Source organism: Chelonia mydas, chromosome 2 (assembly GCF_015237465.2).
Source record: "Chelonia mydas isolate rCheMyd1 chromosome 2, rCheMyd1.pri.v2, whole genome shotgun sequence".
Lineage (NCBI taxonomy): Eukaryota > Metazoa > Chordata > Testudines > Cheloniidae > Chelonia > Chelonia mydas.
In genome coordinates this window covers 38,491,224-38,518,065 of record NC_057850.1, presented here as the reverse complement: position 1 = coordinate 38,518,065, position 26,842 = coordinate 38,491,224, and the positions used below count along the sequence as shown (strand labels likewise).

Below are 26,842 nucleotides of genomic sequence, written 5' to 3'. Positions count from 1 at the left end.
TGAATTTTCTGTCATTGATAGATGCATGACCCCCTGTCATTATGGTATATCACCATAAGTATATATGCTTCTGAAACTACAGGAGACACTTTCAGTACAGGACCCTGCCTTTCAGTCCGTCACCCTCACAGAGTGTCTTTAACAATAGGCTTCCTAGAATGGGAACCAACCTCTACCCATTGCCCATCAGATCACCCTCAAGAAGGAAAAGGGGCCCAGTTATGGCAGCAGCTGTAGAAATATGGCTTTATGGAAAACAAAGAAAAAGACACATTTTTCAAATACAAAGACTACAACTTCTGGTGGGTCACATTAGACACAACTGAGGAAAGTGTCCTCATTTTGAAAGAGAAACTGAGGAAGATTACAAACAATTCATCTAATATTAGAAACCCCACTAAGATTTCTAATGCAGCTAGCTAGAAGTTATGCTGGTATCATGTGGAACCAAACACTTCCCACAATCTAACCCTCCATCAGATAACTATTTCTTAGAAGAGTTAAGGTGCTTCTCCAGTCCTAATAGTTGAAAGCTCTATTCCAGACAGACATCCGTTTTCTTTATAGTAGGATTAAATCTTGTGGTTATGAAGAAGTTTAGTATTTTACAGCTTTGAAAGGTGGTGTTCTGCAAAATACTCAGAAGAGATAGTCCTGTGTCCCAGCTGGGTAAAAGGGCTGGTCTCCCGCCAATCCTCTGGGAGAGAGGGAAATATCCATTTAAAATCATGGGATACTCTGAGTCTAAGAAAATAAATTCCCAGCAAAGAACACATTTTCCTTTCTCCTTCCCTCTCACTACTGCTCTTGGAAAAGATCCTATACTTATGAGATCTATGACTTTTTTACACCCATATTTTTCATTTTGCCTTCTCATGAGGTTTCTTTTCTGATTCACCAAATTAAATATATAGAGCCGAGCACACTGTAGGCCCTATATAAATTAATAGAAAGAATGACCTATTATATTTTCAATTCTGGCACTTCTCAGGATCAAGCCCATTGACTTCAACAGGAGCTTAGGGTACTTAGCACCTTGCAGGATGAGGCACTTTTTTCCTATTCTAAGTATAGGGAAACAATGTAGTACATCAGATATAACTGTGGCAAATGTAGACTTTGTAATGGCGAAACCTATCTGTCAGATACCTAGGCATTACAAGTTAAAGTATATTGCCGTTATCTCCACAGTAATTGGTAAGGATAATACAACATGTATAAATATTAATATTTTCAGAACTGAAGTATGTAAGTCATATATTTTCAATTTTAAGATATATTTATATTTCATATCTACCAAAAGCAAATAGTCTTGGTTCTGTCACTTTCCCAGCATTTCAAACAGTCATCCAGTAACTAACTTAGCCATGGATTCTAGGTTAGGCTCTATTGGAAATGGCACAACTTACTGCTGAGAAAACTGACCAAAAAAATCAAACTTTGAAATGCTAAGCAGGAGAAAAAAGATGCTCAAATAAATTGGTTAGTCTCTAAGGTGCCACAAGTACTCCTTTTCTTTTTGCGAATACATATTAACATGGCTGTTACTCTGAAACCTAAGCAGGAGAAGAAATACAATATTGCCTGGTATTATTTTAACAGACTGGTCCATGTATGTATAGAATTTTTCATTCCAGTCATTGGGGTTGACCAACACAACTCATTCATGGCTCTGCCACTTTTGAATTACACAGTCACCCCTAATTCATGGTATAAAAAGACATCAACACAGAGCATCCGCAAATATTTCACAGAGAGAAAAAATAGTCACAGTGCTGTAAGTCTGTACCTATTTTTGGTACACCTTTAATAATGAAATGACAAAGGAAGAAATTGTTTCAGACAGAATTTTCAGAGTGCTGCTTATACATTTTCTTTTATAGATGTTATGATTTTGTTAAAACAGGCCATATTGAATCCATTGGGTTTTTTGTAATATATTTCAAAATACATAATAAATGTAAGTAATATGATGACTAATGGGTCAAGTGAAGTTGGAACATTTTAAATGAGAAAATAGCTGGAAATAATTTTCAGGAAACTATTCCAGTTGATTTTTGGTCCCCCACAAGGTATACGTTAACATAAACTCCATAGAATCGCCTCTGGGATCCGAATTCCCTCTCTGATTTCATTATTGCAACGTGATTCTTTTCCTTTCACCGTTAAGTCATCTCCTGGTGTGGTGGGAGCATATAATAAGTGTAATTTATTTATGTTTGTCTAATCTCCTTTTAACTCAATAGTCATTTCATCATTCTGTTTCCTAGTAGCTGTTCAGAAAGTTGTGAAGGGTAATTAGAAACTAATAACTGACAGAACTGGATTCACTTGGTAATCTAAAGATATGTGGCAAGGGAATGGAGAGAGAATTACAGCAAACAGGAAAGCAGATTAATTACATGCACTTTTCACTGGAAGAAAATATTTTTCCATGAGATCCTCTAATACAGTTTATTCATATGTAGTTATGTAATTTGGAATAGTCCACTTTATCCCAGTTTGTTAAGGATCCCTTTATTGTTTATTTGCAGTGGAAGCTCCTAAGATGAGGATGGGGTGGGAATTGCCTATCCTGTTTTGAATCTCATTCCATGCTGCAGGGCAGAGAATTTGCCCTTCAGGAGACAGCTAACGTAGCTATAAGCCACCTTTGCTCCATCCTGATTCTAGTGTAATTTAGATAACTCTGAAGGACTGCCTAAATTACTGCAACCCATGTGTCCGCCTGCCTGTGGACAGCAACACTGCCCAGAATCTGTTCTGCGCTACATGCTGTGGCCCTACCCCCTCCATGCCCTTCCCACCTGTATGCCATGGCTTGTGAAGGTGTCCTCAAAAGACAGTCTGTAGCTGTCTGTCTTAGTTCTTGAACCTGGGGAATTCTTTCCCACCTGTATCCATGGTTTTTAGTGGCCCTTTTACCTGGTATGAAGGGGCCAAGTAAGGGGTTGAAAATTTCACCCATTATGATCTTTATCTGCTGCTGTAAAATGTCACCAATCTCCACTGATATATATTCTGTCCATCACTTAAATTTTTCTCAGAGTGAAGGTTAATGTTCCTTTCGCAGTGTTAAGGAGAAAGTATAAAACCCGGCAAACAATAAAATAATGTGGATTGCTCAGTTTTATTTTTATTTTTTATGTTTTACTTAAAATGCCAAAGAATCTTGTTGCATAATTTTGTCATTATGAGATTGTTAAAATATTTGCAATAAAGGCTGCAACGTTAAATTTTCTGCAGTTATGCTTTTGGCTGACCCACCAATTTCTGTTAAGCCTGATTCAATGTATAATAATAACCTAATATAAAATTTGCCAAGTTATCAGGCATGACAACATTTTTTACTGTGTGACACACACAGTTTCAGTGAGGAAAACAGGGAAGCCATCCACTTACCCTGGCTTGTGTTGCTCCTGTGTTTTAGTGCTAACTTTTTTTTTAATTGCTTTTTGGATGAATTCAAGGTTTATGAAAGCAGGTGACTAATAGCACTAATTAAATACAGACATAATGAGACAGGTGCTGTGCAAGTTTCCCTGCTCAGCTCTGCAAGTGCACCTCAGTCCAATCTCTGACTAATCTATCCCTATATCTTTCTCTGTCTGAGAGATCCCAAGAGAGTACTACTGGGCAATTACTCATCTGTCCTTTAAGGCTCTCTCATGCAGAATACTCTAGGATTTTATCTTGTCACCTCTCCTGTGGAACATGTATATTAGGATGTATTTATTCTTGCTGTCTGCAGAAGTAGAATATATTGCTGCAGGAAAGCATCAGTAGTCAAATATGCTCTTGAAAAATAAGGTGTCTCGCCTCCAGTTTCTCACATGCTTAACTGTGAAGCAACACCAACAAATATTTTGAATCTGGTCCTTCAGTGCAACTTCATTGATGTATAAAGATGGTCTAACAGGTATGGTTTTCCAAAACATCTAGGTGATTTAGGAAGCCAAATCCCAGTAGGACTTGGGAATTTAGGCGCTTTTGAAAATTTTACTGATAGATTTTTTACTTTTTTAAATGTTTCCTTGTTTATTTGGGATGGTGAGTCCTGGAGAAAATCAGAGAGATTTAGTCTTAGGCCCAGACTTTTAAAGGTATTGCTTTTAGGTGCTGCTGTACTCATCGTTGCAATGCCTAACTGATTTAGGAGCCTACATCTCAATTTTAAAGGGGATTTAGGATTCTAATGCCTAAATCCCTTTTAAAATTGGGATTTAGGCTCCTAAGTCAGTTAGGCATTGCAACACTGAGTGCAGTACACCTAAATACTTTTTAAAATCTGGATCTCCGTGACTTTCCATGCCCTTCTTTCTCACTTTATTTCAAGTTGTTTCTTATTTTGTTATTTTCTGCCCATCCTTTTAGCCTGTATATGGGCCTTTCTATTATTTACCTGTCTTAGCTAGTGTAACACTTTTCAATTCAACATGGAAAGTTTCAGCACAAAAGGAAAATTTTTCAGAAAGGTATTAATTAAAATGGTGAGTTTTATGATTAAAATAGTTTTTCAACTGTAATTTACAGCTAACTGCTGCCAATGAAGCATTAATAACATTTTTCCAGGAAGCCTTTATTTCAAATTCCACATTTGTTTCCTTAAAGATATAATGGAAGTCTGACCTTCCCATTAGCAAGTTTATGTCCTGTCATTGTAGGAAAATAGCGCTAGTTTTACTTTTAGAGACTAAGGTCCTGATTCAGGAAAGCTTTTAAGCTTGTACTTAAGCCTGTTGAAATCAATGGTAAACTTAAGTGTGTGCTTATGTGATTTTCTGAATTGTGGTGTAAGGATCTAATCTTGCTGCCCTTAACCCTTGAGGTAAAAAGTTTCATATTGCCTGAGAAGCAGAAAAGCTGAGTTCATCTGGCTAAACCACAAATCTCAAATGATTTTGCCTTAAAAGAAGAAGCTGGTCTTGAAACTTGGCCCAACTTTGATTTAAAGGTTTATCAACCTATGTGAACCTTTCAACAAACTGTCTGCAACATGTACTTGTAACAAAACCTAAAATTAGGCAGTTTTGTATTTTGTTGTGAACATTTCAGACAGCTGAGTTGCATGAATGAAAGTGATCACAAATTGTGCTCTGTAACTGAAAAGAACTGTACAGAAGGGGGGGAAAAACCCTTTTTTCCTTAAAAAGGCAACTACAATTTTTCATTCTTCATTACCGAATGAAAGCTGAACCCCAAAGCAAAAATGTACTCACAGAGACTGTGTGCAGCGGCTTCTTGTCTGGCTGACTGGATGAAAAGGGGTTGTTGCCCCTACAAGGGGCTCACTCTTCAATTAGTACAAAAGATGAGGAAGGGGGGAAATTACCTGGATGGGCAGGGAGGAACAGGAAGTAGCTGGACCAGGTATGTGTGTGGAGACGCTGCCCTTCCAGATGACCTGGGAGAGAGGGCTACTTATACCCCAGGCAGTTGAGGAGAAGCCCTCTGTCACTGTGATCAGGCTGGCAACACCCACCCTCCCGCAGACTGATTAGGAGTAGAACTGGGTTTCCTCATGATCTGCTGTGGGCATTATGCTAGTTGCCTTTTTACTTGGGGGGCTGGAAAGGAATTTTTCCCTCACTGACAGACTGCCCAAGATGGGATGGGTTTTTTTGCTTTCCCCACAGCTGGTCTGGGACATGGTGGGGTGGCACAGAGGAAATAGGTTATGATGTCGCAATGTAATAACTAAAAAATTTGGCAGATGCTCAGTGCAGGTCCTCATTATGGAAGGGATATAGTTATCGGGGTGGGGGGGAAATGGATTGGAAGGGGATTTAGAGGAAAGTATCTCTTAAAGGAGGTGGGGAAGTGGGTTCAGGGCTCCTAATGTCTGGTACAGTGGGAAGCCAACTCCCTCCTTTTTTCTAGCCCCCTTAATCCTTATATGAGGGGAGGGCAGCAGGGTCCCAGCAATAGGTTACATGGAATCAGGTTGGGTAGGGGGAGGGCTGAAAGTAAGGGGAAACAATTAAGGAAATATTGATGGCCTGCACTGTGTGATTTGTTGTTGCGTATTCCCACATATTTTAAGTGGGTAAAGTTCTGTTTTAATTAAACCACATCCATTGCCCCCTGTCTTTCTTATAGTGTGGCCGGGACAATAAAAACTGAGTTAAACCTGGATTTCTGTGCTGAAAGCCCCAACTCACTGGCTCTGAGAAGTGTTCAGCAGCATAAAAATAAGATTTAACTAACCAAAAAATTCTGCTGCCCACCTGCACAATCGTCTTGGTACTTTGCGGGAATATAACATCACAACTATTAGAAATGTCATGGCAACCCATGAAATTCATTTTATTGTGATTTCTCAAAATAATGCATTTTGAGATATTTTAATTAAACCAGGAAGTATCAATATAATTTCACAGGAAGTACCAAGAAGATTTCACAGAGCGGGGAAATATTTATAAAAGGTTACATTATTTCTGTCCTGAATGTTTCCCCAAAGCAGAGATTAAGCATAACTAATTTTTTAGGTTTGCTTTACTGTTCACATTTAAGCACAAAATACATTTAAAACAGTATGATATAACCACTGAGTAGAAAACCAAAAAAGTATACACATTATCCATCAATTTAAGTGTGGTGAAAATTTCCACTGTCAGCTTTAGAGTTTATATACAGTACCACTAGAGTTGCTTGACAAAAACTCAAAGGAACGAGGAATATATATTTTCAGTCTGATGCACACAGATTTATGTATTTACCCTCCTACACACTGGAGTTTGTCTATGTCTTTTCATAAGGCTGTGATGATCCCTGAACAGAAACAAGAAAATAAGATTGTGGTTAGATTTCTTCCATTCAAACAGTGATCACTGTTTTTAGTAATTTTATTGAAATGTCAAAATCAGCCAGAGAAATAGCATTCTCCCTCCATACTTCAAATAAATGGTAATTATTTTTTCCATTAAATGAGTAATTGATAATGTTTTTGTCTCTCTCAAATCTTTTCTGCAGCTGACATAAATGTGGCTATATCAAAGCCTTTGAAAGCAAACTTGAGCTTTGTCAAACTTGATCAAATAAATCATTTCCTGAAGAAAATCATAAGGACGAATGACTATGAGACTAGCAAAGAGGCTGATTCTTCAGCCAATAGCATTCCAATCAAGGATGACATATCAGCACCCGAATGTTCCAGTAGAAAGGATTCTCCACCTGCAGTAACTGCTAATGGAGAGAAAATGACTTCAGTCCAAGAAAACTTGTGGAGAGTTGTTTCCTGTTTTCAAAAGATTTCCATTCAGACTGCTCAAATGGTTGTTTCTATGGAAACCATGCCACACCCAAATAAACCTTGCCTGTTAGCATCTTTATCAACCCTCAGTGGAAGTCTGCATGTCAAAGCTGGACATAAAACTACAGGTAAGAGCTTTTAAAAATGAAAGATGCTACTTATTTGTATAAGTGTCATTATATTACCCATTTTACAGCTTGGTAAAGTGAGATATAGAGATTTGTGTTGTTGCTCCAGGTAACACAGTGGTTAGTAGCAGAATCAATTACCTTAATTCTCTACTCTGAGGTAGGAGTTGGGGTTTGATGTGGAGCTCAGTTAACTGGTTGCAGTTCCCTGATTTGGGGCTCTCTGACCTGGAACAAGTTATGGCTACACAGGGGCATCCCTAATTTATGCTGCTATCATAAGGTTCCCTATGATAGTAGAGCTCCACTCTGCCCATCTCCCTCCCTCTCTGTCCTGTCCTCCGCACCTCTCCCCTGGTCCCTTTAGCCCAGGGGGTGGGGAAGGCTGACACAGGAGTTAGCAGTGCCATCTCCACCAGCTTTCTGCTGGCAGAGTGTTCTCCTGGAATTCTCCATTAGCTTTCTCCCATCACTTTAAGGCCACTTCGCACAGCTTACATAGCACAAAGTGGCTTTAGTGGATTGGAGAATCTAGATTTCCAAGAATCCTGATTTCCAGTCTTTTACTGTAACCAGTAGACCACCAAAAAAAGTCAACCTTCCCCCCAAAACCCTCCCCAAACCCACTCAAACTCTGTAAATTTTAGAACTACGATTTTATAAAGTAGTTCACCAGTATTAGAGAAACCAAGCCTGCCCTCTCCTATATTCTTTTTCATATTGTGTAGTAATTAGAACTGGGGACTGGAATTCAGGCTTACTGAGTACTATTTCTGGCTTTGCCTTGGACTTACTGTGTGGCCTTGAACCAATAAGCTAACCTGTCTCTGCCTCAGTTTCTCCATTAGTAAATGTAGGGAATAGTTTCAGTACTTCCTGTACTTGTCAGGGATGTTATATGGTTTAATGGTATTTGTAAAATGTTTGAGGGCCTGGGATAAATTACAAAGTACTGTAAATATTAATTGCTACTGTTTTATTATTAATTTTTCATAATTCTGGGTTGAATTCTGACTACATGGATACTGTAAGAAATGCTGCTAATGTGTATGCATACAAGAGAGACAAATTAGAACTTCCACACAGTAGAACAAGAGACCAGATTTTTAAAGGTATTTAGGTACCTAAAGATGTAGATAGACTTGTGGTGGGATTTTCAAAAGTGCCTAGGCACCTAACTCTCACTGAAATCAATAGAATCAATGGGAATTAGGCACACAGACACTCTCAGACAGAAAATGAAATTTCCAGTTGTGACAACTGCTGTCACTGCTGTGAGACTTAGGGCACATCTACACTACCGCTTTATGTCACTCAGGGGTGTGGAAAAGCCACCACACTGAGCGACACAAGTTACAGCAACCTAAGCGCTGGCCACACCGGCACTATGTCAGTGGGAGACACCCTCCCGCCAACATAGCTTCCGCCTCTCGAAGAGGTGGAGTAATTATGCTGACAGGTGAGCTCTCTTCCATTGGCAGAGAGTGTCTGCATCAGACGTGATACAGCAGCACAGCTGCTCCGATGTAGCACTTCTAGTGTAGACTGGCCCAAAAATGTAAGGAATTTCACACCCTAAGTAGAATTAGCAGAATGCAAACATAAATAGATTCCCCTTTACGTTTAAGGATTTTTGCACCACTTTATAAACTCTATTGGTTAGTCTCTTAGTAAAACTAGTAAGATGGTGCATTTACATGATCTGGAAGTTAGCCAGACCTAGCCAGCTGGCAGTGTAGCTTAAGAGATAAAGAAAATGGTTTTGTAGCTGAGAAGTATGAGTTCTAGGCCAAACTAGGTGATTTATTTCTTTTTCATCAGAAATATTCCTGCTCAGGCCAATAAACTTCAGTGCTTTTTTATTGTTTTAAAAGTTAAAAATGAAAAATTCAAGGTTCATAGAACATGAAAGGCTATGAAAGTGCTAGAGGCTGAAATTCTTGATTTATCCACAAATAAATTGCAGTACAGACAGAAACAGTGAATGTATTCCCACGCTTTTCCAATTGTATCTCAATCCTCGCATGGAAAGAGCAGCAACTGAGTAGAGTAAAGGGCATTTTTAATATCCTTTACATAGTTTTAGCCTTTTGTGTGTTCTAATCCTCTTTCTTTCCATCACTTCCCTTCTTTCATACTCATACTTTATCCCTCCGATGGTACATTATGGTGTTCACATAAGCTTCTATATATCAAAGCCAAGCCTGGACTGTCACTGTACTTTAAAGCAATTTGGCAAACTCAGCAGTGTATATCACTTCCCCCTGAGTTTTCATCCTCCCAGAAGGACTTACCTTGACTTGCACATTAAGCCTCAGAAACGTTCTGCTACAAAGTTGTATTTCTTAATCTTTCAGGCAGTTCCAGGAGACAGATTATGTTTGGGTTTTTTTGAATGCTGTAAACTACACTCAAGTCTCTAGTATGTTTTTATTCTGGCAAGCAGTTTTAAATAAAGCGACAGCAGTGCCAAATCTAATCAAAATGGAAGCTAATCATTTTCTATGAATAACTTCCCTAGCTAGACAATAAAGAGAGATCAACAGACTCTCTTCACATTTCTCCTATTAAAGTTAGCGTATCTTTCTGTTTTATAAGAAGAAAAACACATCATGTTCACATGAGCTTTTGAATTCCAACACAGCAATGTGGGAAATTGTTTTTAAGTTTCAGTAACTGAAAAACACATTTCCAAAGAACTGTATTCAAAACCGCCTTATTTAAAACATTTAAAGGTAACTTTATGAAATAAGATAAAATATTGTGATGGGGCTTGAATTATATTTTTGTCTCAAAGATCTTCACAAGACACAAGAATACTGCAGTTACTAGCAAGAATTGTTTATTAAGTGTAAAAAATATCATGCAAGTTAGCTGAATGGAAAAGTGCAGTAGCTGTGTCTATCAGATTTTTGAGAACGAGGACTATTTAAAATATGTCAGTTCTTGAATTTTCTTTTTAAAAAGTTTTATAGATTTACCTTTTGAGTTGAACAGGGTTAATGTCAGATATTTTATAGTATGAAACTAATACGCAAATACTTTACTGTGTCTTTGATTTTATAGTCATATAAGTATTGTGACCATCTGTAGCAGCTGCATTTTACGAATTATTTACTGAACCAAACTGAGCACAGTGACAAAAGTAGTCATCTCAGATGTACTGTTAAAACAGGGAAAGAAAAAGGAGCATTGCTTGCCTTTTATACAGTATGGCCATCTGTTGTACAGATGTTATTATATAGAATGACTTCAGATTCAATAATTGTAGAAAATTTTCATTAAAACCTCAACAATTTGCACTTGTTTACTTGAATCTGCATAACTCCGCAGTGAGACAACACAACACACTTGGTGTTTCTTTGGTTCTCACTAGCTTTCTCTTTGATCCTTTTTGATGTGCTGACTTTAATAAACATAGTTAAAAAAACTGTTCAAAAACATCATGGAAAAAACTACAAAGGAACAATTATTTCAGTAGAAACTACTCTAATCCCTTACTTACGCAAGCTATTTTTAGTGAAAAATGTTTTTTACACATTTTATGTGACAGTGTTTTATAAACAGTGTAAATGGCTCCATTTCCAGATGAGTTTTAATTTAAGAGATGAAGTTGGTTTGTAATGCTAAGAATTATTTAGAAAAACACACACGGGAATGCGTTGTCAGCTTGTTTCCTCCCTTATGAGGGGAGGGAGGGAACAAAAGCTTATGACCTTGTATAATGACTGAAGTTGTTTTTATTTTGTTTTGTTTTTAAATTAACAAAGAAACTTGCCATATGTAATTTATGAAAACTATTCCACCCTCCTTCCCGGACATTTAAAGTTTGTACCACTTTAACCATGCAAACTCAAAACCTTCTAATTTTTTTTCTTTTTTCCTCCTCTTATTGAAGAAGAAAATTGAAAAATACAATGGCTAATCAGTTGAATTATTTTTTTTCACTTTTTGATGGGATAAATTGCAGTAGTGATTGTACACATCACAACTGTGGATATTTTAGGCCTAATTATAAAACCTCCATTCCACTTAGCCTGTTGCAATATAAAACAACCCCAAACCCCATTAGTGTTTCAAGGGACTTCATTTTTATGGACACTCTGCAGGTTCTAATACAATAGTGACTTATAATCACATGATTCCAATTTCTGCTAGAATACTTATACTCTCCTCTGTACTTATGGCAAAGTCCTGAGTGGTTTTAGTAATGTAATATTATTATAGAATGTGATGTACTGTATTGCAGAAAACTCTGTGACTAAGGTTATCATTAACAGTAGTTTTAATTTTAGTTTAGTAAAGACAACAGTTATAACTTTGTGACATATTCAAGGACAGTAGTTTAAATGTGAAGGTAAATTAATAATTTAATTGTAACCAATGTATGTAGTTTAAAGACAGAAGTTAACATTTGGTTCCAGTTTTAGCTGGGTAAATTTGGAGCCACATCTTGAAATAGTGAATGCTGTGAGTTTGCTTAGGTAACTTTCAGGTACTTTATTTGTGTTGTTGACCAGGAAGCCCAAATTCACAAGCAATCTGAGGAATTAAATGGACCTGAGCCTGTGAGGTGCTGGCCATCTCTTACATGGTGTCTTGCACCCTTCATGTCTCACTGTAGTCAGTAGCACTTGACGGTGCTCAGCACCTCACACAAGGTACAGAGCTTAATGTTGTGTAGTGCCTCATGTCATTAAAACCTGGATAATTCACAGAGGTTCACCAATAAATTCTAGAAAGCAGGTTGCAAATATCCTACACATGTGCCCCATTAGCTAATTTAGATTGATTTTGAAATTGGAGCTAGCCTCCTGGAAGAGAGGTTGGGAACATACTATCTCCAGAGTGAAAAAAAAGAAAACTGTAGACTCTCTCTGGACCAGTTTCCTGTTCCAGGAGGGCACAAGAGAGAAGACTCTCTGCTCGATGCCTGGGATGTTGGGATCTCACGCCACGAAAAATCCAATGAATTGTTTTCTTGGTAAAAGAGTAACAGTTTAAATAATTTTCACTGCCCTTCCTCTATTTTGCAGATATAATTATCTTAGCATGCAAATAAAAGGCAAAAAACCCCATTCAATTTCTCACGTGAAAATTGCATGTATTTCCACTAGTCACAGATTTAAAATGTAATGGATTTAAGATTTTTTTATAAATATAAAAAATAAAATGTAGATATTAATTGGTATAAAGCAGATACAAAACTTTTCATTTCACAGTTAACTGGGCCTCTTGAGAAAACTCTGCTAAGGCGTTGTCATAGCCTTTGGATGCTGCAGATATGCAAGTTAGCCTAAGGGGAAATAAAACATTAAATTAGATATGACTACCTAAAATAATATGCAGCAGTAACAAGCCATTTACAACACCCAGAAGACCTTTGTTACTTTTAGAAAGAAATATAAACTCTTTCCAACATTTGAACAATAGGAAATGAATTCTTTGTCAGTAAAAGCCAGAGGACAAACTAAATATTTAAATGGCCACTGAGGATTGAAGTGGAAGTGCAGCTTGTAGACAGCTATACAAATCACTAACAAACCTTAATGAATATTGGGTGTGGGCATCAGGGTCCTGTCAGTTTTGACACTATGTCCCAAGTAGCTTAAACCCAACACTCAAGAAAAGGTGGAGACCTCAGCAGGTCTCTAACATCTGGGATTTTATTTGTCATTATGGCATACCCTGCAAGCGCAAAAGAAAGAGTAAAAGGGGATTATCCTGACAATGAAATGAGTTATTGAATCTTGTGATAATGAAAAGCAGAAGAATTCTAATTCTTTTCTATAGTCCCTGAGGTGGAGGTGCGTTTATCGTTCTGCAGAAGTAAAATGTAGGAGGGAAGAACAGATGGCCTAAAATCCATGAAACAAGACACCACCTAATCCCAGGACTGAGTACCACTATTAATCCTGGTCAGATTCCCTACTGCTACTTTATAACAGGGTTCTGAGTTGCTACTGATGAACTGGCATGTCTGTTTTTTTAAAAAATTGCAAACTAACTGCAGGTTGCTGATTTAAGAAAGAAAATATGTTCTAAATGTGTGGGACCACTAATTAACATAGCTAAACCTCCAAAGAATGGATGACTTCCAAATGGAACTGAATCAAACTATTTTATGTTCATTCAGAACAAATAGCATTGTTTTCTCAAGCTCTGTTACTACCTTTATAATGAAAGCAATCACATATACTTAATGTATGAGATGGGAATTTCATTTCTGGGTTTATGGTCTGGGGATTTTTGGTCTTGTTTTGTATGTTATTATATAGCTGCTTATGCTATGTATAACAATAGTGGAAGCTCTGTTATTCTCATACTCCAGCTTTTCATGGTGAGTCTACAGAAAACTTGCATTAACCAGCAAATGTATAATAGCTGAAGGGTTGTGCTTTGATATTTTTTTAAACATTCCGTATTTCTCTGTATAATAGCTACACTATAAACATGTTTTCATCTAATACATGGATCATTTGTTTCAGTAGAGCCGCTGGGATCTAGGTGAATCAAGCATGTAGTGGGGAGTCAGGAGACCTAAACTCTAATCCCAACTCTCCCTTGGGCTAATTACTTAGGCCTACATTTTCAGGGCTGCCCAGTGGTTTGGGCTACCTCCATTGTTGAGTGCCAAATTTAAGATGCCCATAGCCTGATTTTCAGTAGTTCTGAATACCCACAACTATTTCTGAAATTAATGGAGCAGCAGTTCTATGCACCTCTGAAAATCAACCCCGAAGAGAATGTCTACACCAGAGCTGGAGATGTAATTTACAGCTCAGGTAGACCTGCCCATGCTAGCTTTTAATGGAGCTGTCATTAAATAGCTGCAGCAGGGCAAGCAGTGGGATGGGCTAGCTGCTCCAAGTATGTACCTAAGGTTTTAGATGGGATTATACTCAGGGCAGCTAGCCTGTCCTGCCACCCATGCAGCCATGGGTACACTGGTATTTTTAGCATGTTTGGTCAATGACAGCTAATGTGGGCATGTCTACCCAAGCTAGAAATTACACCTCCACTCCAGTGTTGAGCCGTTTTGGAGCCCAGAGGAGCAAGTACCCCATCTGGGATAACAGACTGCGGGGGGGAGAAGGGGGGCTGCCACTGAGCCCCCTCCAGGCTTCAGAGCCTGAGCTCCAGCCTGAGCTGCAACTTCAAAGCACTGTTTACACAGCTATTTTTAGAGTGCTAACCTGAGTCTATCAACCTGGGCTGGGATGCTTGCTCTTGCAGGCACCGAAATGCTGTGTAGACATACCCTAAATTTCTCAAGTTGAGCACCCAAAAATGGAGGCACCCAAAGTTAGTGGATGCTTTCAAAAGTGTGAGCTCAATTACCTCATCTGTAACATGGGGATAAGAATGTTTAGCCACCTTTCTAAAAAGTTTTGACATCTGAAGATGAAAAGTGCTATTATATGAAAGCCTACATATTATTATGGCTTTCATGATGTTACCAGTTCATTGTCAGTCACGGTGGATGAAACCCATTGACGTGATGGGAGTTTTGCCATTGACTTCACGGGGGCCAGGATTTCACTCAATGTCTATTACAACATGGATGAATACAAGCTCTACATTTTTTGTTATTATTCTACTACATATTTTTCTCCATTAGAATTAATTTTTTCTTTCGTTAGTGTAACATGGTAGCATAATGATTTACAAATAGACTGTAAATCATTCTATACATATGACAATAATTGACCAAAAATGAAAGAGATTCTGTCTAGACCTAAAATGGTGCTGTAACCAGGCACCGCAAATTCAGAAAGCTTATGCTCAAATAAATTGGTTAGTCTCTAAGGTGCCACAAGTACTCCTTTTCTTTTTGAGAAATTGTCAAATCAGCAATCGACTTGTGATTTCCATTCTGTTTAGCATTCAGTAGTGTTAGGAATGCAATGTACCTGCCTAGCCTTTCTTTAAGGGAGATGAGCTCATTTTAGATAGATAACCATCTCTGACTTTTCTTCTGATTCATCACTGACCTGAACTTCATTTGAACCTTGTTAGACACAAAACAAGCAGGATTCCTGGCCCAAGCTATAAAATATAATTAAGCCCTTTTGAAATGATGTGTAAAAGAACATTGCTCTACCCCCACTATAACCGCTACCACCACCACAACCAATAAAGTTAAATCAAGCACTGCCTGTAATGGATTAAAATAATAAATGTTCCTGGATTTTAGTGTTTGAAGTACTTGAAGAAAACAGGCTCCCAGCAGCCAGGGCTGCTGAATGCAGGGGGACATTTATTAATGACGAGTTCAAGGATTTGGCCTGTTTAAGATCATTACTTTCTGTTTACCGAGTGTTACACGTCTCATGTTTTTACAGAGCCCACGTGTGTCCCTATGCAATGCTGAAAAGCTCTCTTGCAGTAAAGAATTGTTAATCAGTAATGTGCAAATATTGTTCTCCTGGGGAGAAGGAACCATCATAAGATTCTGTTCCATACTAATGGGAAATCCAGAGCAGTCCATAGATTGTTAACTTAATCTTGCCTGTAAAATTGTCCCTAATTAGATGTCTCACCATTTTCTAGTTGCTGTGGTTAGTCACTATTCAGTCTGGTGACTTTTACATTAACTAAAGCTTTTCCCCAATAGTTATTTAGTCCAGAACTATTACCCCATTTTCTTTGCAGCTGTTTGTTATGAATGCCAATAGAGAATACAGCAAAACTGCTTGATCCATTTATGACATAACACATCTGAAGTTTAACAAAGGAGGAGAGAGAAATTTACTATTCATTCTAGACATAACCGATGTGCATATTAAAAAATACCTTCCAATTTCTCTGGCAAATGCAAAACAGATTCTGAAGATAGATTTCACTGTTCATCATCACCTTTATAACATATCAAAATATGGATATGAAAGTAGTTAGAAAATGCTTAGTAAATAATTCTTCTTTGGGGAGGGGGTCAACTTTGTTGGTATAAATAAGTAATGACATACAGAAGCCTGACAAGTAACTTTATACCAACAATTCCATCTGTATCACCTAAAAAAATAAATAAAATCCCCACCTCCTCAAAGGGTGAGAAATATTTCCTCCTTCAGGTAAATTAATAAAGAAAAGTGTATGGTAATTAATCTTCTAAGGGCCAGATCATCCTGAATGTCAACAGCAGAGGAAGCTGTCTTCACAAAACTTCTACTCCCCTCCTGTTTTGAGGGGGCAGTTAGGAGCTTTCTCCACCCCCAAAGCATTGGCAAACCAAGTACTTCTCTCCCCCGCACACATACACAAGCACACCCTAAACAAGTGGAAACAGAAGCAGATTATGATTCTGTGACACAATCTCCTTCCCCAGTGCCTCCTAGGGTAGCACAACAATGCAGTGCCCCGTATGTGGCAAAGCCATGACTGACCTAAAGAAATTTTTCCCAAATATAGTCTGTCTAATGTTCAGTGCTGTTTATTGTATTGTACAAATAAATTGTCAGCTGTTTGCTTTTTTTTAAAAAATGCTTCCCATATACACATCTACCAATCAAAACTCTGCTCTGAACTCTATCAATGTGGCTGTGCAGCCAGATCAAATATCATCTTTCAGCTATTTCCTGGGAAACTAATGACATGCAGAAATCCAGTGCACACAGTAGAAGGGAAAAAACATCCTGTAGCATTTTCACTTCTTTCAGTACTTGGTAATTATTAAAACTGTTACCAAATTATCAATATTTTAAAATACTTGGAATACAATGACTACGCAGTTTGTTTGAGTTAAAGTTCCTTCCTTCATTTGTGACCGAGTAGGACTAAAGGAACTATCCTCTTGTCACTTGTTATGTATATTCTAATATCTAAAGTGATCATTAATGAAAAGGGAGGCTATTTGTTTTTGTTTTTCTGTTGCATTTGTTAGAATTTGTCTCTGCCTTTTTACATCCATTGCAATGATAATAGATAAGGTCAGGGTCCTTATCTGGGCCCCTTCTCTCACCTGTGCACAACCTGACTACTGCAGAATCTTCTAATACTGATAATAGTAAATCCTCACATCTTTATTTTAGCATATTTGGCCCCATATATATGACCCTGTCAAGTGTCCTTGTAGCGTCTGTATTAGTATAAATCAAGTCAGTGACATTAAATATTTAAAGATGATATGATTGAACATCAAAAGCTTTCTCTGTCTTTATAGGAAGTTTTCTTGTACACAGCATTCTTTTTAATAGTATTCATACTTTTTAATAGCCTTAACAGTTATGCAAATCGTTTCTGGAGAGTATCTAACGCATGCTTGCAGTTTTTCAAGTAGTCATAGATTACTTCCAGCTGTATAAAAAAATACCTGGATATGCCCTTCTAGCATGTGTCATCATAGTATAATTTTTATAATGACATACAGAAGCCTGATTTAAATTTCATTTTGCTCAGTCACTATGGCAGTGCTTTGCAGTACTATTAAGGATCTGAGTGGAGCCTGACAATGGAGGGTTGGCAGCATTTGGTAAACATTGTCTAAAGCAAGTGGTTCACATTTATTAGTCTCCTGAAGATGTATTTTAAAAGTCATGAAACTAATTGTTCCTAGAGCTAAATTATTGCACTCACTGAAAAGTATGTCACTGTTCAGCAAGCAATAATCCAAACAGAGCAAGTTAACTTCTGCATTTCACAACAATCGTTTATGAAGATATATTACTTCTGTATGTTGCCATATCAAGTTCACTTGAAATGGTGACCATGATTTAATCTGTTTAAACTGAAGGCAGAATTCTACACAAGATGTTTGAGAGAGATCCATGAAAGAGCTGGCTGAAAGCAGTGTGTGGGAGGGGAGCACAGAAGAGGAGAATTAGTTTTTTACTTTTCCAAGATGACTTATTCAGTAAGAGGAAAGGAGCTTCATGAGTTCAGTTCATGCTCTGTATTTCAATATGGTGCTTAGAAAATCCTAAAATAAGACCCCTGTGCATACTGATGTTACAGTGGTATTTCTTCACTCCCTTTCCCTTAGAATGTGAGTATACTTCTCCCTTAATGGCAGCCTACTGGGTTTTCTACTGCAGTGATATTCCAGTGAAAGAAGCTTCCCTAAAGCCCATACATCTCTTCACTCACTTATTTTTGCAGTTTCTACCTGTCTGCCAGTCTTCATCTGTTTTCTTTAAGTACTTATTCTCTTAGCTCTCTCAAGACTGCCCTTTGTGCAAGTTTATCTGACTATTCTTTGCATTTTTTTTTCATTACATGCATATTGATTTATATAGTAAGATTCATTTCACCCCAAAAAAGGTCATTTATAACTGCTGTGAAATAGGATATAATGTCCTGCCTATAAAGAGAGAAATTCTGGTTCCTTATAAGAAAAAATAAATAAAACTGTGGCCCAAGTCCCTGAAATTCCTCTAGTATTTGTGGTACGTAACCCATGCAGTTGTTTTGCATAGCATAAATTACCTTGTTTGAAATTCATCAACGTGTCTTTTTCTTTATTAATGATTGTGTCTCAGGTTCTCACTAGGATATATAGCAGTTGGAAAGAGGAATCAATCAATACTATCTATTATCATACAGATGATTACAATATTATGTAGGCACTGAACCACATGAAGTAACTCTTTTACGTGACTGTTTTAAAAGTGTTAAAAGGTCTAAAAATATTTCACATCTGCCTTCAACTCATGAATTCGGTATCAACCTTGAAGTTTCATGTTTAGTTCATTCTATTGTGCATACGTTTTGTCTATGATATAGTCATCTATCAGAGGAACCTAACAGTGCTGTGTGATCTCACATATCAACTGCAATACTTAGGCCCAATGGAGTGAGTTAAGGATGGTGTTTCTATTTTACAACTGACTTGCGATTATTTTAAAATTGCTGAGCTAGATTCACTGCTACACTTTGGTTGCAAAGTAGAAGTCCAGCTACACAAGCAGTCATAAATCCAGGTGAACTGGAAACACAAAGCAGCCAGAGCATACCAGTGAATCTGGACCAGTAAACATTGGGTATGTGTTGAGTGGTTAGTATCATTTACATTTTATTTTTTGTGAAACTGTTGTGTAATTTAAAAAACAATCTGCATAATCCTTGTAAATCAACTCTATGTTACAGCCAGGTTTTGTAGTGGCTTTTACATCACTGTCACATGACTTGGGCATTCTTGTCTAGGTGCCAGAGCAGCAGGCAGGTCTAATGGTCAGAGTGGGAATCAGACCTAGTGGTTAGAATAGGAGTTGGTAGCCAAGAATCGGAGCCCAGGCTCAGAGCTGGAGTCAGAGGCCAGGTGCCACAGGCAAGGGTCACAGCGAGAATCATAGGCCAGGAATTGGAGCTGTGGGGACAGAGCTGAGTTACCTGGAGTGAGGCAAGGCTGGGGCCAATGCAGAAGCAGGGCTGGGAGCAAGGCTACAGGCAGGCACAGGAGCTGTCATAGCTGTGTGCGAATGCTTTGAGCAGCCACTGAATTGCTGCTGCTGCTGGACTTAGGAGCTGATCTGCTAGTGCTGATTCTTCCAACCAAACAGGTGGCGTAGCCCATCAGGCAGCCTACTACAGGCCAGCTGCACTTACCTGGAGACTGGCTCTGCTGTGGGCCCTAGTTAATGATAATCACCAGCATAGTGCATGCTGCAATGCGTCACACTACAATGTCTGACAACAGGTAATTCCAGATGACCAATGGGGTAAAAAGTGTGGCTAAAATATCTTCCGTATTGAAAGTCTTTCTTCCCTTTGCTGTGTGGAGCACTCAGCACGTAACCCTACATATAATTCATATTAAGAACAAAAACAAAAAAATCCTCGAACTTGCAGGTCACTTTTGCCGTATTACAAATTGTGAGAATAATCTACACAAAAGTATATTTCTGCGTTTTAGAACCAAATGTCATCAGACAAGTGCAAAAAAAAATTGAAAACATGAAATATTTTGATTTTGGTGCTCCTTAAAATAACTAAATTAACAAAAGAACCAAAGAAACTATTTTCTTGGGCTAAGAGCTTTTATATTGTATACTGTATGTTGCTGTCAGTTCACTGTTCTACTGGATATGCTGTGTTTATCATCAAAAACAGTAACAAAAGAAGAAGATGTAGTCTTATTAATACTATAAACATACTTATTGAGGTTTATTCTCCTGTTAATTATTTTTTTAATCTCGAAAGAGCCTCATCAAATGGGGCCAAATTCTTGTTTTGGATGTTCACACACAGGGCCAAATCCAGGATCCAGCACCAAGACTGAGTTATCCAGAGGCAAAATCTGATATTCTAGCCTTGTTGTAGTCATTGGCAAGTCTCCTGTTCACTGCCATGGGGCTAGGATTCCATCTCAGAACTTTAAGTAATAATTCCCTAGACTGCAAAGTAGCTCCATGGAGGGTACTTCAGCCCAATTGCTGAAGTAGCTCTCTAGACCCTCTGCCACAGTAGGGTCCCCTCCAGTCCTACCCTATCTTGCATGGCTCCTGCACTCTGCACCCTGCACCATATGGAACTCTGCAGAGGTGAGCTCCATGCTGCCCAGAGGATGCATACCTCTAGTGTGTGACCCACTCTCCCTCTGTTCAAAACACACCACACTACAATGGCACCTCTGTAGCTATGTAGGTGAAATTGGATTTTTCTAGTATTTCTATTGGAATTGACAGAAGCTGTGAAAATGCACTGAGAAAAGAATTGGGTCCATTATGTGTTTTCATCCATAACACAAATCACGTTCTGAAGAAACTATAGATCATTACATTGTGAAATTATTCTTGGCATTATACTTTAAAGTCTCAGGACATAGACAGATTTTTCCTGGATTTTGAAAGAGGTTCATCAGAGAAGTTTAAACCTCCCCACATATTTAAACCAGGCATGTTTACATTGTACACAGAATAGAATTCCATTTTAGTGGGATATTTCTTCTAGCAAAGGTTTGAAAATTCAAAATAGTACAGTCCTTTGAAACATCTGTATGCTGTAGGCCTCTTTAATCTTTCATCTTTTGTAAGTATCAAATTTCATTACAAAAATAAGCTATAGGCATTGTGAACTAAGAATGGTGAAATTCAATATTCTCAATGACAATTCCAAAAATGAGCAGCAAAAGAGAAAAATGTAGCCCAGCCTCTAGTGTAGTGCTTTGCATCTAAATATCCTAAAGAGTAGAGAGATTTTAGGTACAGTTTGTTTTATTAAATCATTTTCATAGAATCACAGAAGATTAGGGTTGGAAGAGACCTCAGGAGGTCATCTAGTCCAGTCCCCTGCTCATAGCAGGACCAACCCCAAATAAATCATCCCAGCCAGGGCTTTGTCAAGCCTGGCTTTAAAAACCTCAAAGTATGGAGATTCCACCACCTCCCTAGGTAACCCATTCCAGTGCTTCACCACCCTCCTAGTGAAATATTTTTTCCTAATATCCAACCTAGAGCTCCCCCACTGCAACTTGAGACCATTGCTCCTTGTTCTGTCATCTGCCACCACTGAGAACAGCCTAGCTCAGGGGTGGGCAAACTTTTTGGCCCAAGGGCCACTTCAGGGTTGTGAAACTGTATGGAGGATAGCAGCCTTCAACTACCTGAAGGGGGGTTCCAAAGAGGATGGAGCTATGCTGTTCTCAGTGGTGGCAGATGACAGAACAAGAAGCAATGGTCTCAAGTTGCAGTGGGGGAGGTCTAGGTTAGATATTAGGAAACACTATTTCACTAGGAGGGTGGTGAAGCATTGGAATGGGTGGTGGAATTTCCATCCCTAGAGGTTTTTAAGGCCCAGCTTGACAAAGCCTTGGCTAGGATGATTTAGTTGGTGTTGGTCCTGCTTTGAGCAGGGTATTGGACTGTATGACGACCTGAGGTCTCTTCTAACCCTAATATTCTATGATTCCATGATTCTAAAGGTTTTATAATACTCTGTCCACTATGAATGGTTATGATGTGAAAAGATTGGTTTAATTGATTTTTTTAGTAAACACATGTTATGTATTTTGAGTTACTGTGATTGTTTCGAGTTGTTGAATTCAAGCAAAAACCTTATTCATGTTTAGAACTCTAGACTCTATCCAGGCAATATATTATAGTGAGAAATCAGAATGAAAGCAGAGAGAATAATTCAAAATGGTTATTTCCTATCAGTTTAGAATATAATAAGTGTAGCAGCTGTTCTTATTCTTAATATACTCTTGAAAAAATTGCATAGTTTAATGAAAAATGTCTCTATTCATAAAACTTAAAATACTCACACATGTAAAAAGTCATAATGTTTTGGCAAATAGTACTTTGTAAGGAATGTGCATGAAACATACCTGCTTCATAACTAGAATTCAATATAAAGTGTACTCAAATATGTTGGAAAAGCAAACTGAAAACAAACCAAAAGCAGTCTGGCCAGATTGTGAATGCCTTAGTTACATCGATGAGGCATTTACTCACAGAAGTAGTTCTACTGAAGTTAATGGGACTGCATGTGTGAATAATTGCTCACCAATAAGAGTAAAGGATTCACAATCTAGCCTCAAGAGACAATATAGATTTCTAGACAATATATATCTTGAGAAAACACACACACCCCTAAGCTAAATGATATATTTTTCCTTTTTCTTCAGGTGTAATTCATGGATCATCATTTGTTCTTGACATAAATGATTTTCTCCTTAAAACAAGTTTCAAAGAAAGAAGCAGAGCTCTGATAGGCCCCTTCTGTTGTTCTGTCAATGTGGAAGCTAAGTGGTGTAAGCACAGTGGTAATCCTGGTCCAGAGCAATCCGTTCCAAAAATACATATTGACTTCAGAGGAGGGCTGATACAGGTCTGTATATGTTTTTGATGTATATGTTTTTGATGTTGTGAAGGCCAGGACTATAACAGGGTTCAAAAAAGAACTAGATAAATTCATGGAGGATAGGTCCATCTGTGGCTATTAACCAGGATGGGCAGGGATGGTGTCCCTAGCCTCTGTTTGCCAGAAGCTGGGAATGGGCGACAGGGGATGGATCACTTGGTGATTATCTGTTTTGTTCATTTCCCCTGGGGCACCTGGCATTGGCCACTGTTGGAAGACAGAATGCTGGGCTAGATGGACCTTTGGTCTGACCCAGTATGGCCTTTCTTATGGTTCTGATATATAACCGAATTTGCCTTGAATTCTGATTCTCTGTCTAAACTGCACAGAAAACTTGTAAAGCTTTGCATCATGAGACAGTTCACCACATTTGAAAACTTTTACATTTTAAAAGACGTGTGTGTTTATGTGAAACTACTGATTAAACAAAACTGCACAGAGTATTGACAAGAACTGTTCAGGCCATTTTACTGTAGTGTAGCTGTATGTGTGTGTTCCCTTAAAAGTACTGCATCAGGTTACTAATACTTAACATTTGGGAGCCTGTTCTGTTTTCTGTGTGCGTGCATATGTGTATGCGTGCGTAATGCCTTGGGACAGCTCTAACAAATGCACTTCAATTTTTTAAAACGTACAAAAAATTCTCAGGGGAGTAATTGATAATTGTTGTTTGTGGCAATTAACACTCAGTTTTACATGCTATCTGCCACTTCAGTTAAATGTGTCCGTAACATGAAGAATTACAAGAAACAGTCCAAGAAACAGGAGTTTTTGAAATGAATTCTGATTCTGTATAACATAAGCAAGAGGGTTGTAATATAATTAGGACAAGATACACACATATTTACAGTAAGATTTACAAGCACCAAATGTTAAAAATAAATAAACTCCAGCACATAAACTGTTCAATAAATACTTATAAACAAAATGTTTGCAGAAATCTGGATCAGTTTGTAAATGTTGGCAAAATGAAAAAGGACTATATTTACAATTAATCATTCACAACAAATAATTTGACAAGCTCTAAATATGACCTCATGTATCACCATCATTAATGTGTACTACGGTAGTACCTAAACGTCCCAAATTATATTGGTGTCTCTTTGTGCTAGATTCTGTATCACATATAGAAAGAGAGTCCCTGCCCTGAAGATCTTTCAATCTAAATAGACAAGACAGATAAAGAGTGGGAGAAAGGAATTGTTTATCCCCACTTCACAGATGAAGAATTTAGGCACAGTGAGATTATCTGTGCAGCCTTGAGAAAATCACTTAATTTGGGGCAGAGCCAAGAATTAAACTATGTCTTTTGTGTCCCAGGCCAGTGCCTTAACCACAAGACCATCCTTCCTCACTACCACACCATGGTGAGGCAAAAAACTCTGTCGTCAGCTTTGACTGTAAGGCGCTCTCCTCCTCCTTGCAGTATGAGTATTAAATGTTACTACTGAATCCTCCAGACCATTCCGTCAGGTGTCTCTGTTTTTAGTCTTTATTTTCCTCTCCTGTACACTTACAATTCATAGTTGTAGGTTACTTCCAATTCAGGACCATTTGCCTTTCTACTTCCACAAGGCCATACTTTCTCCCACAATTTATGTGTGGCTGCAGAGGAAGGGAAAATGTGGTTTTCAGCCAGCTTTATTGCAAGTCTTTTTAGGTCTCCTCGGGCTTCCTGCTTCTGTACTCATAGTGAAAAGATCTTTTGTCTCTGTTCCTTCCACCCACCAACTGCAGACTTTTGACCTACCATCTGGTGGTTTCATCCTGTGATGAAATCAATAGATAAGGTTGCTTCTGTTTTTCTCTCTCTCTCTCTGAGTACACTTCTGCACTTAGAATCCTGAATCATTGGTGGTCACCACATTGTGTCAGACAAATACTTGAGATACTGCATTCTAGATAGCCTACTAGTTTTTGGTGTCTTGATATTCCACTGGGTCCAACACTGGAATTCCAAGGACCAGGGCTCAATTAAATTCTGAGTGATGTGGCACGGATTAGACCAGCTATCTCTTTAAATTAAATGCAGAGGGGGTTCTGGGAATATGTCAGGGCAATTGTTGAAAAATTACTTTGTCATCAATTTGTCACTGGTTTGTCCAAGCCTGCAGGATTACTACAGACAGCAGTGTGAATGAAGAAATGCAGCACTGCTTGACAAGGCGAAAGGGAACAGTTCTTTAATTTCTCTCTCAGCCAGGAAAGACTGATCCATTCGTTCCCCAGTGCACTTGCTGCCTGCCGAAAGCACCCAGATAGGATTAGACATATTAGTGTTCAAATACCTGGGATTACATATCATTCACGGTTATATGATTCACCATGCAGAGCCAGTTAACATGTAACAAACATTGCAGAAATCTTTTCAACATTTTTTTAAACCTTGTCAATTCACTTTTTTTCACTACTCTGCCTTTCTCTTGCCTTCTTCTGAAAAGGTTTATGTATCTTCAGAATTTTTCAGTGTATTTTCCTCATTTTTTTTTCTACACACCTGAATGTTTTGATTAAGGATGGCCTGAACTGGAACCCTAAACATGCAACTCCCTAAAATTTGGGAACATCTAACTGAGATCTCATCCAAATTCAAACTTTGCTCAAATCAACAGCAGTGCGTTCTGAAGATGGGCCCTCCCCCATGGAAGTGTGGATCTAGATCCTAATCTATCCTTTCCCCAAACTGAAAATTGTTGGGATTCAGGGTTATGGTATGTCTGTCTTTCTTTCTAAGGTACTGATACCACAGTATCTGAGCATCTCAACATTTTTATATTTAAAATAAATGTAAAGTATATTTATCCTTATGAGTCCATTATAAAGAGAGTCCTGAGCTGCAAAGATTGGATTTAAATCTGAATCTCAATTAAAACACATGGTAGCATGTACGTTAAAAACAAACAAACAAAAACCCCTACCAAAATAAAACTGCACTACATACACACACTTTCCTTCCTGGGAAGAGGATGAGAGAAAGAGCAAGGAAATGGGAGGACAAGAATTTGGGCCTGGGGTTTTGTCTATTATTTCACCACCTATTTTTGCTATACTGTGTCTCTGCTTTCCCCATGTTCTCTCACTTTCACTAATCCTCCCTGTTTTCTCTAAACTTCTCTTCTTTCCTTTTCTCATGATGTCACTCCCACCTTCTTATTCTGTTTTTTTTTTCCATTACTGTTCTACCACACTGCTCTCTCTTTTGATGGTTTTATGGGTGAGAAGAGAACTGGATTACCTTCCAAAGAAACCAAATACTAGGAATAAGATACTCATAACTGTTATGTGGTTTCTTGCTTGGGCAACATATCCAGGTCTTTCTCTCCCAAGAAATATTGTGAAATTTACTTCATGCTGCTATTCTTTATCCTCTGTGTTAGGTTTATTAGACCTTTTTTTAATCAGCACATGCTCATGAATTGTAGGATAGTGAGGGACTACTGTGTCAATAACTGCATGGTTCAGAACCTGCACCTCCCCAGGTCCAAAATAGCCTGAATCTGATTGTCTTCCAGACTTGCTGGAGAATTGTTGGAGGGTGAAGGGGATTTGAGTTTTAAAGTTGCCTGGTTTGCTGGCAGTGAGTTATACTGAATTTTACTGCTGAACTTTTAGAGTAATATTTGTGATATGTTTTTAAGATATGTCAAGGATGGCTGCAGACTAT

The 26,842-nt window shown here is 38.2% G+C and overlaps 1 protein-coding gene across 13 annotated transcripts in view; it reads left to right on the top strand.

The window, feature by feature from the left end:
- VPS13B (vacuolar protein sorting 13 homolog B) overlaps positions 1–26,842 on the top strand; it is a 914,031-nt gene that overhangs the window by 761,437 nt on the left and 125,752 nt on the right. For all 13 annotated transcript variants that reach the window (XM_037892217.2, XM_037892214.2, XM_027818377.3 and 10 more), the window contains exons 36-37: positions 6,973–7,380; positions 22,943–23,145. In XM_037892217.2, coding sequence (XP_037748145.1) covers positions 6,973–7,380; positions 22,943–23,145 — 611 coding nt within the window. The remainder of the gene's footprint in view (positions 1–6,972; positions 7,381–22,942; positions 23,146–26,842) is intronic.